Below are 24,501 nucleotides of genomic sequence, written 5' to 3'. Positions count from 1 at the left end.
ATAGTTGGTTTGAAGTTGAAAAAAAAAGAAGAAAGCAGTTGCTGCTTCTACATATCAGTGTATGTGTGGAACAATGAGGAAACATTGTCCTTATGTGCCTTGAAATGGCATTGCATGTCTACAGGCGTTTTTATTTTTTAACAGTTAAGACCAAATATAAAGTTAAGACCATATTTAAAACATTCACCAAAAGAGCTGATGAATACACCATGGCACAAACAATGGCATGATCAAGGGTTCTTTCCTTGAGTTAAAGGTACTGCCAAAATATATGCCTCAACTGTGCCATCTAGAAAAATATCTCACAAATACAACACTACAAGTAGTCTTCCTAGAAGAGCTCTCTGAACGGCCCTAAAGGATTTCCATACAAACCATTTCATGGCCAGTGATTGCAGTCCTGCCATCTGTTCAAATGTATCTTCATTTCCCCCCCAATTAATTGTAATTACAGGTTATAAACTTATTTTGATGCTTTATTACAGATGCTTGCAATTCACTCCAGTGATGGGCCACAAGACGCACTTCAGACCACCAAAACCGTTTTTATTTACAGTATGTAAACAGCCGTGAGAATCCCTCACAGGAAAATATACACATACAGTCAACAATAGAACTCTGTGGCTTGTGGATGAACAATAGCATTAACTAAAAGAAGTATTAACAGTCCACTGAACCAGGTAGTGGAAGTCTCCTGGGTCATATATGACAGGTGCCTACCCGTTGGTCTCTGGTGGTGAAGCATTCAAGCAGGATGTCAGGAGGAGCTGTGAAAGGTCAGGCAGTATAAGCAAGCTTTTGATTGCGCTATCGTTATGACTAAGACCCTAAGCCCTGGTCTCCAATCTAACCCCCACAGAGTTAGCTCTGAGTTTGTCACATTGTGTTCTGAGTCGCATTGCGCATTTTGTGTAGCATTCATGGAATCGGGACTCTTCAAGGTATTGGTAGACACAAACGTCGGCCTACAGTGGTCCATGTGTGACATTCTTGATTATGGGTCCCCGCCTCTTCAGTGTGCAAATACAGGGTCAGATAGTGAGGAGGAATGGCAAAGGGCCTCAAGCAGGTGCAGTTTGGGTGCTGCGACAGAAAGCATATGAATTTTCATTCTTTTGTTGAAGAATTTGTGAAATATTTCTCTCAAACTATTTTGTTTATTGACCCCAATGTTAAAAAAAATAAAAAAAATGGATTCAAGGTTAATTGACTCCAAATCTCGCAACCATGAAATGGCGACTTCTAATGAAAGGCGAGAAGCAGGTCAAATAGAAATAAAGGAATGATATGAGGCCTTGTTTTCAGAGGGACCAAATCTCTGTTTTTTTTTTCTTTCCCCAAGACGCCACCTAAACTGTATGCTCTAGGCATTCCCATTCCATTGTCTCATTTGGCAAACATTCTGGTGTAAACGCCGATAATAAATTAACTTAAAGAAGCGTGATGCAGAGGAGAAAAGAAGAAAAGACAAGTTCAACAGTCATTTCAGAGTACGCTGACTACAGTATAAAAATAATGCACTCTCGTTCATGCCCAGGTATACGATCCTACTCTTTCCACCACAAAAAGGCTGATAAACACAGATTGTACAGAAGGACTAAAACAAAGAACAGAAATGTTCTCTTTGTGGCAATATTCACAGTGAAGATATTTCCATCCAGATAAAAAAAATGTGGTTAAGCAAAGTTCTATTTTAGATCGTCAGAGGATGGGAGGATTCGTTTCAGGGTAACTGAGGTCAAAGAAAAGCAGCCTTTGGGTTCCAGAAGAACAGGTTGAAAACACAAACATTTGGTTAAAAACAGACAGACAAACAAAACAAATCAAAATGTTTTTTTTTGTAGTGAACAAGTAGACTGTAGTTTTTTTTCTTCTTTTCTTACAGTACAGGATTAAGTGCTGTTGGTCGGGGGGGGGGGGGGGTGGGCTACGCCAGGCTGACCGTCACGCTGTCTTTGCTCTTCTCCGGGTCCGAGTCTGGCTGCGTGGCCGCCATCGACGGCCCCTCTTTAGGGGAGTTGTGTGTGCTGCCCGGCTGCCCACACGCCTTTGCTGGGGTGTCCGTGCACTGCTCTGTCTCGGGCTCCTGCTGGGATGCGGTGGCTGCACGTAACCAAGCAGAAGCCAATAAGCACATAAACAGACCATCATGAGGGGATAGCTCTGTTTGGGGTGTATCATGGGATTATGATAAATAACTGCATCTGTCCTGTGTTTGTTATGCAAGTGGGAGAAGGCATATCCTTAGGCATATCCTTGTCCTGCAGCAAATAGCTAGCTTGTAAATAAATACTCATCTCCACAGCACTGTGCTGGCATAAGAGTCATTCTTGATTCGTAAAGTAATTGTAGGTGTTTGTAAGGTTGGAGACAGACACTAAACACAGTTTCTGAGCTTCTGAGAAGCAACTAAACATCTAAACATAGGCACTTGTGAATGAACAACAAACAGATATGCAACTGCAACTCATTTCTGAAAGAATCAGGTTTTCAATCAATGCTAGGTGACTATAAATCACACAAATCACTCTAATCAACAGGCCTGCTTATTACTGGTGAACATTTTATTCACACTAATCAGTAACACACCCTAAAAACCCCATGCTGGGGGGAGCTGAGTAGTCAGCGGTAGAGGGTGCTGGAGGTGGTGTACCTGGGGGTGTTCGCTGTGGAGAGAGGTGACAGGGTGTGGGGCTGTTCGAGGGCAGCCGTACCTGACTGTGTGCAGGACTTCATGTGCTCGGGCCAGTGGGCCTGCTGGCAGGGGTAGTCGCAGTAGCTGGTGTTCCAGCAGCAGTAGAAGATGGCCTCCTTCCTGCAGTTGGCGCACCACTGCTTCTTCTTGGTCTCGTCCTGGGCCTGCTGCTTCTCCACCTCCATCTGCTTCTTCACCTCCGCCACCAGACGCTCGCGCTCCTGCTCCAGGCTCTGACGCATCTCCGCCATGGTCAGCTCTGCACACACACACACAAACACACATGAACATACATACACACCCCAAAGTAATGTACCATTACATAAATACAAACGACTGCTGGTGACAATATTGTTACTACACATACGACACAGACGGACAGACTGGAGATGCCATGTTCTGCAAGTGCTCGCTGGCATTCACATCTGCCCAGCATCTCATGGCCACAGAGCGAGTGTCTGTCTCGGACCCCTTCTGCTTACCCAGGTTGTGCTTCATCTCTGAGAGCTCCTGTTGATGCAGCCACTGCAGCTTCTCAATCTCAATCCTCAGCCGCCGGATCTGAGGAGAATCACACAATGTCTGTAAGTGCTTTGTGGTCCTGTGTATTAGGTTTGTGAAGAATACGTTTAACATATTCCTCAGAGACCTGCTTAACACACTTAAGCTAAAATATGTGTCCAAACAAAAAGCTTTAATTGTGTTTTATTAATTTTATTTATTCAGGAAAATGCAAGGCTTTTTTCTTATTTAGTGATGTTCATTGTGGTCTTCACATCCTCCATTGGGATCGGTCTGGGTGTTAGGGGGCGTTGCACATCAACGTTGTTTAAAACTGTATCATAAGGCACTGGTTCAACCAATCCCCATGGAGTGCCGTGTCCCGTGGCAGCAGTGGCCGCTGCTTCTTCACCGCGGCGAGCGACGCAGCCGAGCATGCAGAGGCAGCGGACGAGGCAGGGCCAGGGAGGGGGGTAGAGGAGGAGAGAGGGGCCGCAGGGAAAGAGAGGATGCTGGGAGGAGTGGGTGCGGATGGTTGGGCAAGATCTTTAGGACCTGAGTAGAGGAGCACTCACCGTACTCTCTGACTGGCTGGCCTGAGATTTAGTAGACTAACCTCTTATCAGCTGAGAGTTCTCAGACTACAATCCCAGTTCAAACTCTGTTGAGATGTAATCTGGCAGCACCAGGTTACGTGGCTCATATCTTAGCTGCTATAGCATGGATCTGTTTACAACATTTCTAGAGCTATCTTAAATACTTAAACAGAGGCTGAGACAGTTTCAGTGTATGAACGTTTTAAACATTGAACCCACTCACAGAATATTGATGTGTTATTGCCACATTACCAGGGCAAGGTCTTTTGCTCTCAGCAGCTGTGTATGTGAATCCCCTATAGTCAGAAGTATCAGAGCACTAGCCGTCACTACCGTTAGATTGAACCAACACTCACCTCTGCTATTGTGTTGCCCGAGGTGCTCTTGGACAAGTCATTGTAAATCTCAGACATGGTCCCCTTGATGGCATCCATTATCTGTTGACATATAGTTGTTTGGGTTACGTAAGCACACATTCATTTTTAAACCATCCTCTACACCAAATGTCTCAACTCTTCATCGTGAGGCTGAACTTTAAAATGAATATACATCAGACTTTGCATGACAGTAAGTGGTGTGCCCTTTCCCCCGCAACACAACACAACACAACACAGCACAGCACAACGCAAAACGGTGTTGACAGCTGTTTATTTCTCCTGGTGTAGTGAAGCGTGCAGCAGTTTCCACAGCTTTCTTTTCTCTACCTTCCCCTAACTTGTTATTTTAGGAGTGGGGATGGAAGTCAAAGTGCTTCTGCTAGACTAGGCTGTCAGACTGGACTGCTGTGTAAACACAGTAGGACATGCCTGGCTTTGGCTTGCCAGCTGTGTTCTGGAGCTGCTGTTAGAAACCCCAGGTCCGCTGCAGTTAACATTCTAGATACAGCTTCTACTTTTTTTTAAATGCAGCTCTTTTGGCTGTTCTTCTGACCCGCAGTTTTACATTTGATTTTGGACATCTTTTATTTTTACTCTCTGAGAACTGTTCGTGGCTGCTCTAAGTTGTCTCATTTCAAACTTCACACAGATTCCAGTAAAGAGCAGCCAACCCCACCACAAGCATTGTAACGCACAGGAAACCAACCACACTTAACCCTGCTGATCTTTACTGCACATAATCCATTCAGCCAGAAGGCCATGTGATCATCTGTAGTGATGGCCTCTGCACTATAGGCCTCTATGACAGAAGAAACCCTCTAAGGCTTTGAGCAGCAAAAAGATTATGAGTCTTGTGGTCTTTTCTGCACTTTGATCTTAGTGGCCCTTAGTGTTCACGACATCATGGACTGGTATCTGTTTTAAGTACATTTATATTTTATAAGACAGTAAAGGTCTGTTTGAGAAAATCATGAGGACTGTTTACCTTGTTGGTGTATTTGGCGATGTCGGCCGCCACATCGGCTGAGGCTGTGGGGATGTGCAGGTCGGTTGCCATGACAGCAGGAGATGAGGATGAGGAAGAGCTGCTCATGGAGGCGCTGGGCACTGCTGCCGCTATGGCCACAGAAACTGGGGAGGTGGTCACCAGGGTAACAGAGGACGTGGAAACGCTATGGGGGGAGTCCTTCTGTTGGACTGCTGCAACAAACCAAAACCATCAAGTAAGAGTCTAAGAGAAGAAGTGGTATGTTCTTTCAGACCAGCCCAGACTGGCCCTTGGCTGGCCAACACTGCAACCAGGACGGAGATCAGTGAGGGGAAACAAAATTGTGTACAAATGTGAAACTACATGGTTGACATCCAATCTAATTCAATGTTCCACGTCTAATTTTGTTAATGAATTGTGGTGAATATTGGAAGGTGTACCTTTAACAGCCTGTCGTGTCTGATAACGCGTGCTTGAAGATGGCTGCTGTGCTGCAGATGTGGATAAGACCTGTTGCTGCTGCTGGCTGCGCTGGGGCTGTGTCTGCACCTGCACCTGCACCTGTGGAGGCGTTTGCGTCGGCGTTTGCGTCGGCGTCTGCGTCTGCGTCAGGGTCGTCGTCTGCCCGGCCACCTGTGGTGGCTGCCCACTCTGCTGCTGCCGCTGCACCTTCTGCATGTGCCACTTCTGCGACGACGTCTGGAACTTGGCAGTGGGGTTCCACACCACGGCGCGCTGCACCACGGGGACCGTCTCCCGCGGCAGCAGTGGCCGCTGCTTCTTCACCGCGGCGACCGATGCAGCTGAGGACGCGGAGGCTGCAGACGAGGCAGGGCCAGGGAGAGGGGTAGAGGAGGAAAGAGGGGCAGCAGGGAAAGAGAGGATGCTGGGAGGAGTGGGTGCGGATGGTTGGGCAAGATCTTTAGGACCCGGAGAGGAGCAGACAGGGGTGTTCTGTTGAGACGGTGTGACCACACTAGTTATGATGGGGACTTTACCTGCAGAGGAAACAACAGAAGAGATCAAACTGGTAAAACAGCTTCCAAAAATATGAACGTAGGGTGCAGACTCTTCTGCAGCTTTGTCAAGACAAATGTGACCCAACTGGCTCTACCAACAGCTTGTTTACAGGCTAACATGGAACATTTACTGCATTCTAAAGGCCAATTTATAGTCCGGGCGACAAGTGGCGCTCGACTAAAAATGACACTGGCGTTGCAGACCTTGTTTCGTACATGTAAAATTTGAAAAGTTTTTGTCGCTTGCTGTTTTGATGAGAAGAGATTCTAGGTAACTGTAATGTTCATATTTGATGAAACATTCTATGTTATGGAGAGAATCACTGGTCTATTTTCACTGGTCTAAACTCAAGTGGGATTATTTGCTTGCGAAACATGGTCCGTACATGTCATGAACACGTAAGGACCGTGTTGCTGCTATTTACTAATGTCGCTAGGAATGCAAGATGAATTTGCAGCTTTGCTTGCAGAGCATACAGGAATATCCTGAGGCGTAAATTGCCATGTAGGATAGCTGTCCTCTAGTCACTATTTTTAAGATTGTTAGCGTTTTAGAAAATAATTTCGCATTTAATTGTAATTTATTTATTGTACGGAAATATGGATCCATCAGCGATCATCAATAGCATTTACTTCCTGATTTTAGATCGGATAGCTTTCACACCAAATACGAACCGCACTGGAGTTCAGGTGAACCGTACCGCAGACCCCCATTTTCTGGTGGACTCCGGTACAGTCACTTGCTGTGCACCGGAGTTCGGAAAACAAACAACAAAACAAACCGAACTAACGCCTCGAGCCGACTCTGGTCCGCACCAAAAGCTGTTTTTTGAAAATGTATGGAAAAATCCTAAACGGACGTTGGTCAGTTCAGTTTTTCAAGTACCATCTGACTTGGCGGCGGTGCTGGTCTCTTTGACTACGGGGGGAGCGGCCGAGTCTCTCCTGCTCCTCTTCCTCTCTCTTCCTCCCTGCTCGTCTCCCAGATCGATGACCAGCTCCCTCTCCGAGTCCGAGTCCATGTCTGTATCCAGCGCAGGGGGTGGCCGAGCCTCCTCTGAGGGTTTAGGCTTGTCCCTTGCCAACGGGGACACCGGTGCTGCTTTGGGCCTCTCAGGCGGGTCTTTATCGGCGTCTGGCCCCTGCCTGTCTTTGGGCGAGGAGTCGTCAGGACTGGTTTTGGGCGCAGGCTCAGATTTGGGCACTGTGGCTGCCCCCGCCCCTGCGCCCTCTGAACCGGGCTTCTCCTTCTCCTCAGCAGGCTCAGAGGCTGACGATGACGAAGCTTTCGGCTTCTTCTTGGATGTATCCTTCTCTGGCTTGTTGACGTTGGCGCCGGGATCTTGGCCCTCCTTGCTGGTCTTCTGCTCATCGTCACTGGCGTACTCACTGTCGCTCGAGTCCGACTTGTCTGACTCCTCCGAGTCATCCACACCCTTGTACACATCCTCAGAGATCTCATTGATGCCTGTGAGAATAGAGAATAGAGAATAGAGGCTGATGCTAATACTAAGCCTAAACACCAGCGTCCTTCACATTACATGTGAAATCATTCTTCTCTACTGGCTTAGTGAACGGAAAAATGATAGGGCAGGGTAAAAACATGGTAGGACTTCACTTTCTATTTTAAATTTGTCAAGCTGAAGGTGAGCCTCGCATGGTGAGCCTGAACTCAGGCTATCATTTAGCTGACGCTTTCATCTGAAGTACTGAGTACAGATTTCATCAGTAGCTTATGTGTGCTCCCTTCCTTTGCTCTACCAGCTGCTCTAGCAGCTGAGCAACTCTCACTCACCCAGCTGGGCCTTGCAGTTCTCAATGGTCTTGTCCAGGTTGAGCTGGAAGCGGCTCCTGATCTGCCTCTTGGGGGAGGTGAGTAGAGGTGGCGCCCCCTGCTGCTGCTGCTGCTGCTGCACACTCTCGCTCAGCTCCCTCAGATCCATCTCGGCCTTACTGCGGTCTGAGAGGAGGCAACCAGCGCAGAGCAAACAGGGATTAAACGTCTTTGTTATTACTCAAGACTCAGAGCTTGCAAAATAGACTTTTATACTTGTATATGCCTACTCAGCGAAAGAACAGCTTGGCACTGCCAGAATATGTCAAGCGAGATTAGTTTTCATTATGGTTGTAGCCTACAAAACCCTAAAGTGATTGACCAGACCAGGAGATGTTCTACTGGGACTCACCGAGGTTGAGGTTGAGGATGCTGGCCGTGGGAGGGACCTTCTCCTGCTTGACCGCTGTGGCGGGAGCTTGGGAATGGAGTGGTTTTGGGCTGTCCATGGCCATGCCTGTAGCACCTGACTTAGCTGGTGCAGGTGAGGCTGTCAAGAAGGTTTTTTTTTACTTAACATTTAAAAACTTGCAGTGGGAAGTAATTAAAGTTGATATTACAAGACTACCTAACCTGACTATAAAATACCTTTGTTCTTTTCACATAACATTTTTAGTCTAGCCCTTGAAGAATCCATCTAAATATAATTTCTGCCTGTTTCCAATGGAGTGGAAAGAGCTGATTGTGTCTGTGTCTAGTCAACTAATGTATCTTTTGTGGGCTACATCAAGTTGCTTTGGATGAAAATGAGTATCTGTCAGATCTCAAACTTGCTTTGGATAAGTTGTGTTTCTATCACTCTTCTTCTGTTTCATATTATTTTTCACAATTCAAAGTAATGTTGCTTTGGTTCAGTAATAAGTTACGGTACCTGTGCAGTCTTGAGACTCTTCTCCGGTGCTGTAGTGTCCAGGAGGGGCTCTGGCCTGGACCTTCTCTGCACCCTCCTGCTCCCCATCAGAACCCGTGTGGGCTGAGGAGTTCGTGCTCATCGGGGAGCGAGGCACATCCGTCACAGAGATCCGCCTCCCCGTGGCCCTGCCCACTCCCCCGACGCCGCTCCCCCCGCTACTGGAGAGCATGCTCTTACCCATGAGCATCTTGGGAGAGGCAGTCATGTCGAAGTTGAACTTGATCTTCTCCTGCTTCTCGGGCATGACTGAGCCCGCCGCCGGGTTGGAGGGGTCGAGGAGCATCTGGAACTGGTTGTCGGGCGTGTAAGGGGTGCGAAAGGGGGCGTAGTTGAAGACACCAAACTTCTTGCGGATGTTCTCCACGTAGACCTCCATCTCTTGCATGGCGCTGTTGAAGATGCTCTTGGTCTTTTTCACAGAGAAGGGGATCTCCTTGGACATGAGGTAGCAGTTGTTGATAGGTACCCAGGCCCTGGTAGGTCAAAGAAGATCTTAAATAAATATCAATCGCAATGTCCTGCCCTTTCATGGTCCTTTTGAATTTATGATAAAAATGTTATTGTACTGTAATATTTAGGTTCATACCTCAATTAGAGTAACAATTAATGAAACTCTTGAATTTACCCCATGGCTTCGATAAACTATTACACATTAAATGTGTTTCTCTCACCTGTCATGTTGACCAAAGAACCGAGCGTCCACCTGTCCATCTTTGTCTCGCAGAGCTTTGGCTGGCCAGAAAGGAAAGCCCTTCAGTTTGGCCCAAACCAGAGGATGGGGGTTACTCTACACAGGGCCAAAGCAGACATTAGAAACATCTTATTGAAGATTTATGTTTTATTACAGAACTCCTACACTCTCAACCTTTAGTTGGCCTGTCCTAATAGGAACCCATAAATGGAATGTTTAACGTTGGATCTTTAAGGGTGATGTCTAGAACTCTTTACAAGTACAATGGGGCAACTTTTCTGGTAACAGTTATCAGATACCCACTGGCTGATCCATTGTTTGTCAGTCTTTTCATACTGAAAATTGAATATGTGGTTTGTATATGATTTGGGAAAAATTTAAGGTTAAAGGGCAACCACAAATACAATGTAATCCCATGGAGCAAATATCCACGTCGTTTTCTGCCACCGACAGGCTCATAATGTAATTATAAGTGTCTGACATCATGGAAATGATACCTACAGAGATATACCTGTGTTTGTTTACCTCAATAACTAAAAAAAATACTGTTTCTATAGTCATTTTCTACAGAAACAGAAACTTACAACAAAAACTGTAGAAATAGTCAATTTTGGGTAGCCGTTTTGTGGTTGCCAGTTATAGTGTTCCTACTAAATACTGGACCCATATTTATCGTTAATTGTCCTTAGTAAAAGTTTGAACTCATAAAGATCTAAAAATAGGACCCATGTTGAAATATCCCGAAGTTTCCCTTTAAGTAAGGCCATGAAAAACTAGAATTACCCATCATAAAATGGCATTTAACAAAGACAAACATAAGAACACTCCAATGTGAGCAGAGATGTTTAAGTGAGAGCACTTACACATGGCTCACAAAACCAGTTGTCTCTCTTCTGGCATGCTGACAAGTAGCACTCTGGACATACTTCAATCTCATTCATCTGCCAAGGAGGAAGGGTTAAAATTTCACATCATGCTGTAGGCATCTGCCCTATAAAATCACAACATGGCCTCAAACAAAGTTAAACTGACACTGGCAACACCCACATAATTCAAGTCTACATAACAAACTGACATAACAAAGTGTTTTACACTATTTTTACAGATATACTTTAACATAGGAGATATTCTGTCTCGTATCTCCCGACACATCCTGAAACATGTTCCTTTGGGATGCTTTGGGATAAAACTGAAGTAATTTAAGTGACAGAGCGGTGTAGTATTTTGGCATTTTCCTCCCAGTCATAACTCTTAACAGTGAGAGATACCAATGTACATGTTCTAATACCTGTGGTGAATATGCAATGAATTAGACATAATACCAACAACTTTTAAAAACACTTACCTCATGTTCACAAATTCGTACGATGACCTTAGCAGTAGCTGTGAGTTTGTGATTGCCTGTATAAACAGGAACACAGAAAGCAGGTAGTGTCACTCTAGATGCGGTCAAGTGAAGGGATTTTCCATGTTTCCAAACCATCAACATGAAATTCTTCACTAACCTCCATTGTAAATTATGCAGTTGTGCAAAATCCACTTGACATCTGCTAAGAAGGCCTCAGTGCACCCGTACATTTTCTTTTTGATGTTCTAGGGAAATAGAAAGCAAGGAGTCAGTAGATAAATGTGTCAAGTTATAAGTATGGTATAGTCAGGTATAATTATACGAACAGGGTGACAAGGAAAGGCTATTCGTTCTGGATAAGATGTCAGTAGAGTGTGGGATTTCTGCTGACCTTCTCCAGTGTGCAGAGGTCCATGGCGTGGAAGATGTACTCAGCATAGTCTGGGTGCTGCTCCAAAGACACAGGCTTCTGAAAGGGCTCCGTCTGAAACACATACACACACACACACACACACACATACACGCACACAGCCTCAAAGTTATCCAACATGTCGTTAAAACACACATGGCATTGTCACTTCCACCATCACCCAATATACACACAAACACACACACACACTAAACAAACAAATAAACTACATGGTCAAACTGACGACGGAAAAACGGAAACAACTCAAGACAACTAAAGAAACCCCACTCCAAACATGTTAAACAGGTAGTAGAGGCGGTAGGGATCAGGAGGAGAGGAGGTGTGCGTGTGGAAGGGGGGGGGGGGGGGGGCACAGAGCGAGAGAGAGAGAGAGAGAGAGAGAGAGAGAGTTGAGAAATGCACACAGGGAGGGCGGGGTAAGGGGGTTGAGGGTGGGGGAGGCTGTTTTATGGTGAGTGTTTACCCAATTATAAGCCTTTCTCTGCGAAGCAGTAGCGTGTGGGGAGTGAGCTGAGGAGCGAGGCTGGTCCTGTAAGAGAACAGAGGGGGCAGCTATATCCTCACCAAACCACAGCCCCCACCCTAAACCCCCCCACCCCACACTCCCTCTAAGGCTGGTGCGGAGTTAATGATAACAGAACCTCCTTTTGTTCTGGCCATGCTGAGGAAAGACGTAAAGTGAAGGCAGATTGAAAGTGCATCAGGTGCTTGGGCTAAAAATCCAACAGGTGGAGAGATAGCACACTGGAAAACATAAATATTTTTTTTCATCTCTCCAGCTCTCCACCTGAAGTTTCCATCTGGGGTGGTTTTCGCCCGGTAGTAACTCCACAAAGAAAATGATTCCAAAGGGATAACAAACAAATGGGTACATGATTCATGGTTTCCCCGCGCTCACAAGGAAACATTAAGCACGGCCCAGACAGTGCTGAGAGGTTTGGGAAGGCCTGAGAAGGACCTTAACAGGGTTCTCCTTTTAACAGCACACTCTCTTCAGCCATGCAATATTCAGCACCTGGGCAAATGTTATTTGCTAATGTAAGTGTTGTTGCCAAACAAAATGGCAAAGATTAGGCCAGTGCCTATCGAGGGCTATTTGAACATGTGGTTTTAAAAGTCCCAAGACAACATTTCTAGTACTCACATAAAGGAGAAGGCTGTTGGCAGAAAAATCAAACAAAAGCGGATGCTTTTGTTTAGCAACAGTGAACATACCGATCCAACCTGTGCATGCTTTACAATCACAATTTAACCAGAACTGACAGCTCACATCAGATGCTCTTCAGGACGTCAAAGAAGAGGAGACAGATAGAGATAGATAGATAGATAGATAGATAGAGAGAAAGAGAGAGAGAGAGAGAGAGAGAGAGAGAGAAAAGAAAGAGACAGAGAGAGAGGAAGTACTTACGCCTGGCTGCTTCATCTTCTGCAAAGCGAACTTAAGCAGGTAAGACAGCTGGTCTAACGTTAGCATGGTCATGGCCTTACTCTGGGTCTCTATGCATTCTGCTACTGTGATTTTCTGAGAAGAAAAAGCAGGAGAGAGAAAGGAGGAGGGCACACTGTGTTTGCACAAAATGCACTATGTTCCAATCATTACAACTACATTTGATAGCAGCATGAATGAGGCTGTTCTATCGCTCATGATCCTTGAAATAGTAGTCGGCTTTAAGAATAATTACTGTCTGCTTTGATCAATGTCACTATTGCACAAAGCCAAACTGCCAACAAGTATCAAAATAAAAATAAAAATATGGATTATGGAGCGTTAAAGTCTTTCAGCACATAAAACGAAACATGTCATCACAAAGTCATGGAATATAATGTTATCCGCCTATTGTTCGATGTCTTCCCTTTCCAGATAATGTAGGCTAATATTTAAGGTTTAAAAAAGATATAGATTTTGACAATGCTTTATGGTACAATTTATTTTCTATTACTTTACACTATTGCTTCAAATAATGTAATAGTAGTAGCTAAACTGAAATCTTCCCGTCTCCCCCCCCTTCCCTGCACCCTCGAGCAGCGGACAGGGCTGCCCCTGGCCTCCACAGCGCCACAGCTCCAGAGGCTGCCTGCGGTGTGTGAGAGTGTGAGAGAGTACCTCACACTCGGGGCAGAACCAGTCGCCCTCGGGCTCTGCTGCCAGTTTCAGGCACTTAGCGTGGTACACGCGCGGGCACAGCTCACAGCAGAGCACCTGGCCCTCGCGGTGGCACACCCAGCAGTAGAAGTCGTTGCGGCCGTCCTGCGGTACAACATCAACAGGGTCTGTTGTGAGTGCTGGCTGCTTCACATAGTAAAAGGGACCATGTCTTAGCTCAGACTGAAATGCAGGCAAGAGAAACACAAAAAGGGGTTCGGGTTTCAAAACACACGCATGTGAGATTTCGCACAGGCAAACACAGCTGGGCAGAGAAATAAACTAGGTTTTAAATAAAGCGTTATACACTTCACACACATGCATAGGAAAATGAATACTGGTCCCCTAACAGTGATACAGTCTTATTACACTACAGTGCAATATTAACAACAACATATTTATATATAGATGTATAAATATTGCAATACCAAAAATACTAACAAATACAAAAAGGAATATAATTGTGCACAGCAAAAGAAACTCTCCCAACAGCAGATTTTGGTTACCCATACTATGCACACCATGGATGTGCAATGTCTTTATTCTCTAATGCAGAACATGAAAGAAACCAGTCTAACAGTGAACCAGAGTAAGAAACAGGTTGTCCTGTTCAAGAACCCTAGTATAGGCTATTGTACTGCTCAGCTCAACACTAGAAGCCAACAGATCATTTGACGGCTGGCCTTCCTCACCTCGCGAGCATTGATTTCATCATGTCATGGAACAACATCTCTCACACTTCTCACTCCAATAGGCAACATGCAAGCTAAGTTAAATAAGTTGGAAATTTATGCCACAATATTTTCCATGATAGTGCTTTCTTAGCTTGCCTTTCAATTACCGGTCGGAATCTGATCAATTGACATTGGGCTGATATTATGAGGCGTTTTAAATGATGTGACTGAGTACCCATGAACTCCAAAGTTATGCCTGTCCTCTTAAGTCTCCATAATGACACACTGCACCATAGTCACTTACATGGCTAACACACGTCATTTGAATTAGGAGCAGGTGGCACGTCTACCCTAGCGGTGGCATGTACCTCATGGACACTTGTATGCTTTTACAGTATCTCCAGTCTTTACTGCTATTGGCCAAGCTGTTTTAAGTTAAAGTAGTGCAAGCATTTCTAAACCATTCAAGACCACTAGGACAAGCCTACTGTAGTGTGTTTTCAATAACTTATTACTGTTCACGAAGGTCAATCCCCCCCCAAAAAGCACACACTCTCTTTTTGTGGTGTTTACAAGTATTGTTTCATAACCTCATGAGTAGCTGTTTACCATTGCTTTAGCTCAAAAAGCTATCATGTAACTCAATTACAAACAGTAAACAGTTCAACCAACACTACAATCGCTATCATTTCTGTTATCACGCTATTGAGTTGGCCAAAGTGCTGTCCATCTGCCACTGAACAACACATTCCTCAGATAGTTCCTCTCCCAGAGGGATTTCCCAACCATTCGACAGGCCCTGATATGGTAAACCTCTGTAGGTGAGCTCTGTGAAGAGTACAGAGTCCCCGAGGAACACAAACACACAACATATGAGTCAACTAAACCATGTAGGGAGCTATTTCCTGTGCTACTGTTCTCACGAGGCATTGCCGAACCTGAGACATCATCATTCTCTGGCAAAGCATTATCAAGAGAAGGACTTAAAAAGCAGTATCATCTGGCTTTTGTGATTCCCTTCAACTATGGGTCTGAGATATCTTTGATTGTTTCTTGGAAGACAATTATAATGTGTTTTAAGCACCCTCTCAAACATGCAACCATGCATCAAACGCAAACTGAAATCTTAGTGACTCTCATTGTAAAAAATCAACACACAACCAACTGTCACATCAACTGTTTTAAATATGTTGTGTGTGTGTATGTATGTGTGTGTGTGTGTGTATGTGTGTGTGTGTGTGTGTGTGTGTGTGTGTGTGTTTTCGTGTGTGTATGCGTGTAGTCCAAAGTGGGGTGGGATCCAGTGCTGCACCTGGTCTTTGCTGCTGTGTATCGCCCCAGGCTTCTTCTTCTTTTTCATTGGGCTGGGGGAGGTCTCTGATGGAGAGTGTCCATTGGATGAGTGAGGGGGGCTGGGCACCTTGCGCTTCTGGGCAGTCCGATCCACTGTCCCGGACTCAACACCTGCAACTGAACATGTCAAGTCAAGGTCGGCATTCATGACAATGTTACCATGGACTTGGCTCAAACTGTGATAAACACTGATGGAGATGGCAACATCTAAGAATTTTTTTTTTACACACCACAAGTCTTATACACACACACACACACACACACACACACACACACACACAAACACACACACACACACACACACACACGCACACGCACACGCACACACACACACACACACGTAAGCCATGATTGGTCCACCTAGAGTGACACCTTATCCAGTCACCCAATCAGAGAGAGAATGTTTCAGTTTGAAATGAAAATCATAGTACATCAGGCTTTCTCAAAGCTTCACCTGGTTGTTTCGCATGTCGGTCAACAGGTTCTCTCCATTTAAAGCAGGTAATCCTCGACTAAAAGGTTAAGATGCAATTTAGACCAGGCTGTGTTTACAGTGTTGCTTGTGAGGAGACATCCAACACTGCAAGCCTGGCTGATGTTCTGACAATTAGACTCATGTTTGCCATGTTATGACCATGTTAGCACTGAGCTAGAGTTCCCATTGCGGCATACACTTTCTCTGACCTCAGAACCTGGAACAAACACCTCCACAAATTGAATAGTTTCAGTTAATATACGTGGTTCAATCTAAACCCACTCAAGGCCATTGCCCCCTGGCCTTTCATGTTTATACATTTGTAATATCATGCTAATGTGTGCGCCGCATTTTCTTCTATTCTGTCTTTCCCCCTAAAATCTAGATGCATTTAGTACAGTTCAATAAGGAGCACCAAGAAAACCCAAGAAAAAACTGAATCAACTTTCAGATTTTGTTATGTTGGGCAAAGACAGGGTGAATGATGATCTTCTCTCACCTTTGGATCGTGTTGAAATCTCCATCCCCTCAACAGCATCCGCCTCCACTTTCACCTCCTCCTCTGCCAAGCTACATGCAAAAACAAAGAATTAGCCTAGCCAAGTCACTTATGTACTCAATGCATGACATGTAGCTGAGCATGAAGCTGATTACTGACACCTTGTTGACATTATTTGTGGCGTGATTCGGTTCCAACAGTTCATAATTATAGACTCCATCGACTAAAATAGTCCACTGAATTTCAAGGTGGAAAAGGGCACACTGTCACACTAAAAAGCTTGCTGCTTACATGTCTATCATTCCAACAAGTCCGTGCTCAATTGGTCATCTTATAAGGTTTGCTAACCAAGTGTGCTAAACAGTGCTAGCTTACTAGGCTATATGTAACATAATCTGTGTAAAACTTTTAGAGTTTGCTGATTCACAGAGTGTATCCAGATATCATGCCACAGGCAGACAGTTGCCATGTGTAACTTCATGGGTCTCACATCCACATCTCATTCATCAACATTATATAACACTGAAAAGGGCATGAAAGTGCATTTGAGTTAGCCAGAGCAGGCTAACACAATGATCTGTTAGGACAACAAGTACTTCAGAAACTCATTGTTATGCATGAACCCTCTTAATTAGCTAACTGTAACAACATGATTAGCTTTCAGGATATGCAAAAAACGCACTTTGGTTTTAAAACATTATAAATACAACTCAATGGCTGCTGACATGCACTATTGAAGTTTAATGGAGGTAGACCACATTTGAATCCTAAAAGGAAAATTATGATCACCTATGCTTCAACATCCAGTGCCCATTTGTGTCTCTGTGGTGACTGGGCCATGGTAAGCAATGTTAGCTTATTTGTTTTTTTTTACAGTAGATTTTTTTAAGTGGTACCTCAAACCACCATTTCCGTTTGTCTAATAAGAACATCCATTCCTATGCACATCTGTTTAAAACTTAAAAAAAAAAATAACAATGATAATGATTTGTGATTATCCCTACCAAGAAGCACAAAAAACAGTAAAATCTCTGACTCATAGAAGGACCTCTGGAACAATGTTAGCCATGGCGTGCTGCTCCCTCCTTGGCAGAGGGCCAGTAACTGCTGTGCCGTTTATTTTTATTTGACATTTAAAAGTGAGTCCAATCTAAAATCAGGGTAGGTTCCCGTTTTATCTTCTTCAGCAGAGAGAAAATTAAAATGTGAGGGATCAACGAGGGTTGTTTTTTAGAGGCTGCAATCAGAGCCTGTGTATCACCTGTTTGGGGTCACCAATCACAAGTGTCTCCTCAATCAATTCCTATGGGCACCAACACACCTGATTCACTGACATCAATAACCATCATGTCTTCAGTCAATAGGAGGATGACTGGTATAAACAAGCATATTTCTCATTTCTAAGTATGAACTATTAGAATAAGCAGCCAAGGTTGATAGATCTTCATAAACAGCTTTACACAGGCAACTAACTCAAGAATCACCCCGGTTTTCTGTTCTGGAACTTCCTTAATTCTTAAGACTTTTACTCAACAAGACAGACTTCATTTTGCTCACCTTCCAACATTACTTTTAGGGCCAGGTCTGCAAACAGGGACGCACATTCTTCACCGAAGTGACCCCTGTGACATGTACTCAGTCTCTATAGCCTCCAAAACCACCAACACAATGAGGCCTCTCTTACTGGTCGACTGCCATTCACTGAGCTACTCTGATTCTTAACCAGACAGATTTCACTGACCACTTAGGAGGCACTTATAAATCAGTCTGCAACTGTGGTCATTCCCATGACTCTCGAAAGAGCAGTTTCATGCTATGTGAAGGTCGATCTGACAACACACATCACGAGGTTCGCAAAAAAAACTTCACAAACCTCCTAAATATCAACAACACTGAAATGAAATGTACTTCCTGGTACCTTAGCACGAGAAATGAAACAATATCTCAAGCATCCCATTTCTGTACACAAGCTAGTTTTGATTGTGTGTTGTAGCCTAGTACAAACATTTCAAACTGTGATGCAATATCATCATTTGAACTATGCCGGGTGTACTGTTTTTCCACTATTTAAATTTCAAATTCTATCAACTGTTTGATAGCCCATAACTTAAAGTATGCAGAGAGAATCATTTTCAAATTGACTTGCATGGTAAACAGTAAAACATTTTTTTTTTAAACCCAGCCATCAATGTATGCATGAATTTCATGTCTTCAGTCATGAAAAGCGAGCAGACAGCTAGAGTGTGGTAATGTAGGGCGGAAGGATGTGGTTTTCCTTTTCTCCAGGCCTGCAGCGATCCGCTTCGCCCCAAAATCGATTACTGAGCCGCTGAGGACGTGGACAGAATTATCTGTCTGTTTTTTACACAGTGACGTACACTCTAAGTGCCCGGCTTGGTGGAGGCGAGCTTGCAAGCTGGACTGAGTCAATCTGCCTCTGGCATTCTGATCGGCTAAGCTCAGCCAGAGCCTTTGAATTTTACATTGTGCGACAGGCAATTCAGCTGCACCTCGTTCTCCTCGGAGGATGAGGCTCCATCGTAGGAGCTGTAGCACCCAGAATGGGTGGTGTGTGCATTTGCGTGGCAACAATGCCTGTGCAATGGCTTCTGCTGAAACTGGAGCCTGGCTGGTCACAGGCAAGCCCACTCCAGAAACAACTCGATAATTGCTAGGCCTGTTCCACACATCCGTGCAGAAAACCAAGAGACAAAGCTAGACCAACCCGCCGCCCTTGTGATCGACTGGAAGCAGGAAATCTCTGCACAGCACCATTCTCCCCACCCACCATCACAGCACAACCTCATTTAAACTGAATAAATTCCCCATCAATGAGCGGTATGCTAAGCCTACTATCTGACCTGGCACTCTCATTCAATAAACGGCATGAAATTGAGATTTGGTATTCTTCAGTGACAGGGATCTCTGTGCATCCCCCTCTCTATATGTATTTCTTAGAGGCAACAAAGAGAGGAGGGCAGGTTTAATTTGTCCTGGCAGCTGCTGTGCCAGTCATAAGTGTTTAAGTGTAAGCAGAGATCCCAGAGTCCTCCAATGCAAGAGTCCTGTTGAGACAGCTGAATCACTGCTTTCCCCCCATCAGGTCTCTTCTCTGTCTCTCTCCTGCTCCATCCATTCTCCGTCTTTAACCCCCCCTCACCCGCACACGCACACACACACACACACCGTCGCTCTCCACCCTTCCTCCCTCTGTCCATCTCTGGGGGAGAAAAAATGACAGCACGCAGAGAATAACATGTACAGAGAGAGTACTTGCCATCTTGGCCTCCTCCTCCTCCTCCTGTATAAGTGCCTGCTTGCAAAATCCACCATTCTATTCATGTCATGCAAATCACTGCCACTGTACACAGCAAACCTGTCACTTACACACATTTGACAACATCAAATATTTCCTGAAAATATTATCTCATCACCTCATTGACATTACATTCAAACCTCAATATCAAAACAATTCTCACATAGAGGCATACCTTTCTCTTTAAGGATACAAAATACAGGTTCTTCAGCCAGGGCTTTTAAAAAAAACAGTTTTTTTTTCTTTTCTTTTCAAATTATGAGGCTGGTAGGGGATGAGACAAAGATGGGTGCAGAAATTTCCAGAAGGGCCCTGCTCTCCCTGCTGCTGCTCTCAGTGCGATTGTCAATCTTTAACCTCAGCTGTGGGCTACCGATTGGTTTGAGTACCACACGGAGGCATGTGATTGGGCGGCAGACGCAGTGTGCCACACTGGCTCCCTCTTTTCCCCTCTCCCGGCTCAGATCCTCTGCTGCAATGCAGGGAGGGCTTCTTGCCTTCTCCTCTCTCTTCTCTCCTCCACCACTACAGCATGGTTCCTCACCTAGTCCTCCCTTTCAATCCCTGTTGTCATCGCCGTTGTCGTCGTCACACTCACAACCAAGCCTGTGTGTTTTCAAAAAAGCACACGATGCATGGTTGACACGGCGCATATCAGATTCCGCTTCCCTTTTTGCCTCCTCCGGCTTTGAGCAATCTCAGGGCGTCCATTTTGAAGCCATACTGCTGCTGCTGCTGCTGCTGCTGCTGCTGCACGACTGCTGCTGCTACAGAGGCTGCAAGCCTGCTGCTGTAGGAGAGAGCAAGTATCTCCTTGCCGAGCACACAGCCTGGGTCTAACGGGAATGCTCTCAGGGACGCACTCAAAAACAACAGAAAAAGGGATGGGAATGTAACAGGCCTACAAGTCAAACCTGTACTGCTATTTAAAAAAGGTGGGGGAAAAAGACCGCCTAAAAAACATATTTAAAATAGCCTCATTTCTGATGCTAGTGCATGAATAAATAACTACGCCTAATATGAATGAAATAAATACATTCAATTAATAATGACTAAGAAGTTTCCCTACAACTGTCATTAGATCATTCACAATCTGTGATCTTGTCTCAGAGCAAGGTGCATTTGATATTCGCCAACAAAGCCGCCACAAAACCTTCAAAAATAGTTTCAGTATCACCATCACAGTTCAAATCAAAAGACATGTGTAACAGATGGGCTTAATGAAAGAACAAAACATTAAGAGGCCTCATAAAGAGATTAAATTCTGCCACAAGCACCTCACCAAACAGGGTTACAGCCATCTAGTGCGGGATTTAAAGGATCTCCTCTTTAATCAGCCATGTTAACCCTTCAAACACCTGCTTTGTTACTAACAGTCTGCTGAGAGCAACAAGCTCGACAAAGTCTCTTTCAGTGGACTCTCACACTAGGGTCTGAGGAGACCATAAACACTTCTTCTGTCACCCTGCACAACCAGCCAAGGTATTTGCTCACAAGCAGTAAAAGCAGACAGACTAGAAGTGCAACTAAGAAGAGCACATTCACTGTCATTTCAGGAAGACACGGACATATAACCACCAACCCCCCCCCCCCCCCCCCCCCACCCACCCCCACCCCCATCTCCTCTCCAGCAGAGCTCATTAAGCACTGAGGGGGAGGGGGGCTACCTTATTCAAAACTGTTTTTTTTTCTTCCCCCAAGCTCTCCTTAATGTTCCTGTGTGCGATGACGCCATGCTTCACTGTCAAACCTCACACATGAACATAAAGAAGGAGGAATAGGAGAAGAACACGCAGGGAAGTCGTCTGTAATGGCTGACTTCATGCACAGCACAAAACCTTCAACTGGGGCTTAGCATTAGGCCTACTTCCTCTCAAGACAGCCTAAACAGACAGAGTCTGACAGCGTGCTGAGGTGACCCAAAACAGAGCTGTTGTTTTGCTTTGCACTGCTCTATGAAATAAGGAAAAAAATAAATGTTCTCCAGCTAAATATAATAGTTACAGCTAACACAGTAGTCAGCTGTCTGATGAGAAAATGTTTCCATGATTTGTCATTTTTAGTTTCTCTTTCAATGACAATGGCTGCTACTGTGCCAATCCAGTGAAGGCTGAACAATGCCATGACCTGGCTCCTAAGAGCTCTGTGGTGCTTAGTTTCAGCATATGCTGAGGAGTTTGCTACCCCTGTGCCACAACTCTGCTGTCGAGGCCTTCCATTTTGAGAGGTCTGCCTAGTGTCACAGTCTGAAGCCTCCTGCCTGTAAATGTTACAGATTTCTGAGAAAACAAGAATTTCTAGCACAGTGACAAGCACACTCTTTAGTATAGAGACAAGCTGCTCCCTGACCATGTGATCCATTCTGTCACACAGCAGACAGTACAGTGAGAGACTGCTGTACTGTGTTCCTGCCTGCCTCCAGTCCTTTGGTGTGGTGTGACTTACAGACTTCCCCCCCCTTCTACAAGAGGAAATGCCTTCTTACAGCTTTACAGTTATTAAAACATAGGTTAGCAAGGTAAAAGAGGAAGTGAAATAATGAAAAAGCAGGCTTACCTCTGTGGATGCATGGCTAACAAACACAGTGTGTTATGTCAATGCTTACTAAAACATGGAGGACAGCCCTCAGCCTTCACTGTGCACACAGCAGAGCCACGGCACTTCAGGCTGGCCGATCTGCTGGCCCAATGTAAGCCAGGCTTTGATTGGCCGCCTGTCAGGGGCAGAATGTAATGCAGTAGCTGATTGGCTGTCCCATTTCCTGGCTGGGTGTCTTTTGTTCAGCACAGGCAAGCTACGGCAGCGCTTTGGACAGAGGGAAAAGCAACTAGGCCCGATCCACAGAATCAACACACAGAAGGGCAAAACAGGCCAGACAACTATGCAGACTGAAAGAACAGCTTTTAAATAGCTATTTATGTTAAATTAATGTGACCATTTTGAGGGGGAAAGCCTCAAAATAGATCTGTTACAGATGCCTAAGGCCCTCGCTTCAGGAGGGAAGAAAAGGCCTTTGTCTCACAGATCCCTCCCTTAAACAATCTGCAGCAAGAAAAAAATAAACGAGAGAAACAAAGTAAACAAGTGTACAGGGGTGCAAGCAAATTGCTATTTTGGTTCTCCCTTGAGCCTCCAAAGAGACACATTCTAAAAATGAAGGCCTATTGATTTTAAAAGTAGCTTATTTTTTCATAAAAATAGGCTACATTTGAAATATAATTTGCCAGTTCAAAATATATATTCATGTCTTCAGTCTGTGGTCCAATTAAAAATTACATTTCATTTTTGTGCTTTCCATGTAATATGGCTATGCAACACTACTATGTTTTTTTGAATATGTGATATTTTGCTTTAACTTCTGAAATAACAAATTATGTGAAACAATTGAAAATATATTAAAACATGCATTCAAATATCCTGATGGTAATATAAATTATACATTTATTCAAACCAAAAGTAGCATTATTAAATGTTGAAATGACAATATTTTGTGCTGATTATTTTGGAACTGTCCACCAGTTTTGTGTACACCATCCAATTATTAGTTTTTGTAATATCTATTCACTGGCAGGTAGTTACAATTACAAATACAAATACATTTAAATCATGATCTTCATAAAATATCTGTGGTCTAACCGCAAATGTGAATCATATCACACCTGGAAGACAGTTTGAGTCTAGGGCTCAAGGCCTGACAAAATTTGTCTAATTTTGCATTTGAAAGATCAGGTCAAAATATGACTAAACTAAATTCCGAAGACAATGATATTCATGTACTAATTATCTAAAGGTATTACCTCTATCAGAGTGTTACTACATCACCATTCACAATGATCATTGTCTCTAAGCACTTTACACACCCCAACGATGACGAATGATTAGTGCTTCTCTCAATTAAAAATGATCAAAGCTACTCAACTGGCATGCTCTAATATTTGAAAACTGCAGTGGCATTCAGATGGCTAAATCACAGTACTAGTCAAAAGAGGACGTCATATCCATTCAACCTTAATATGGCAATATATTGTGTCAGGACCCACACACGCTAATTAATGGAAGTAGTAGTAGTTAATGTGAAGAATTCAGATATGACAGGGAGGAAATGTGTGAGTCCAGTATGAGACTGTTCCGAATTTAATAATGGAAGTGGTCTAAGTGAATGCATGGTAACAGCATCTGTGGCGTAGAAGTTAAAGGTGAAAAATCCACCACATCATACAGTTTACCTTAAAAGTTACCATAGACGGCAACACATATTGTCCATGGGAAAGGATGTAGTGACACAGAGTGTGAGTGAAGAACTTAACATTTTTAACAATCTATAAGTTCACATGTGTGTTCTTTAGGGATTCTTAGGGTAAGCGTAATTTCTCGACTATTAACAGTGGTCTAGTTTGAGTTTGTAACATTCTGCAGCCCTGCGGTTAATACTTGGGTGCGGTTTATACATGGGAATGCATTTTTCCCGTCTGGAAGTAAGTATCATGCACAGTAACTCTGCCAGGTAGAATGTGTTTCTCTCCCTATTTCACATTTTAATCCCATTAATGTATGAGGTAAAAACAACATGGGATAGAACACATTTTCATTTACACTCAGTCTTCCATAATGATAAAGAAACGAGTGTGTGTATTCCCACCTAACTGTAG

General features: G+C 44.3%; 1 protein-coding gene across 10 annotated transcripts; it reads right to left on the bottom strand.

Annotated features, from left to right (window-relative positions):
* Positions 1-463: 463 nt before the first annotated feature.
* On the bottom strand, positions 464-23,003 carry zmynd8 (zinc finger, MYND-type containing 8). Of its 10 annotated transcripts, none has more exons than XM_031567399.2 (21): positions 22,409-23,003; positions 16,537-16,607; positions 15,522-15,673; positions 13,497-13,718; positions 12,801-12,914; positions 11,856-11,921; positions 11,354-11,446; positions 11,120-11,207; positions 10,960-11,015; positions 10,478-10,555; positions 9,595-9,710; positions 8,882-9,396; positions 8,363-8,500; positions 7,972-8,136; positions 7,063-7,644; positions 5,598-6,155; positions 5,155-5,369; positions 4,149-4,229; positions 3,178-3,256; positions 2,715-2,954; positions 464-2,103 (listed from the first exon to the last, which is right to left on the bottom strand). In XM_031567399.2, exons 1-21 carry the CDS (start codon positions 22,420-22,422, stop codon positions 1,928-1,930), a joined length of 3,819 nt encoding a protein of 1,272 aa, XP_031423259.1. In that variant the 5' UTR covers positions 22,423-23,003; the 3' UTR covers positions 464-1,927. The 10 variants fall into 10 exon arrangements, with proteins under 10 accessions (XP_031423259.1, XP_031423260.1, XP_031423257.1 ...); XM_031567400.2 differs by having other exon boundaries at positions 2,654-2,954; positions 15,522-15,679; positions 22,409-23,002; XM_031567397.2 differs by having other exon boundaries at positions 15,522-15,679; positions 22,409-23,002.
* Between the last annotated feature and the right edge of the window lie 1,498 nt (positions 23,004-24,501).

This window comes from Clupea harengus, chromosome 5 (genome assembly GCF_900700415.2).
Source record: "Clupea harengus chromosome 5, Ch_v2.0.2, whole genome shotgun sequence".
NCBI classification, from domain to species: Eukaryota; Metazoa; Chordata; class Actinopteri; order Clupeiformes; family Clupeidae; genus Clupea; species Clupea harengus.
The sequence above is the reverse complement of the archived record's forward strand: the minus strand, read 5'-3'. Positions and strand labels throughout refer to the sequence as shown.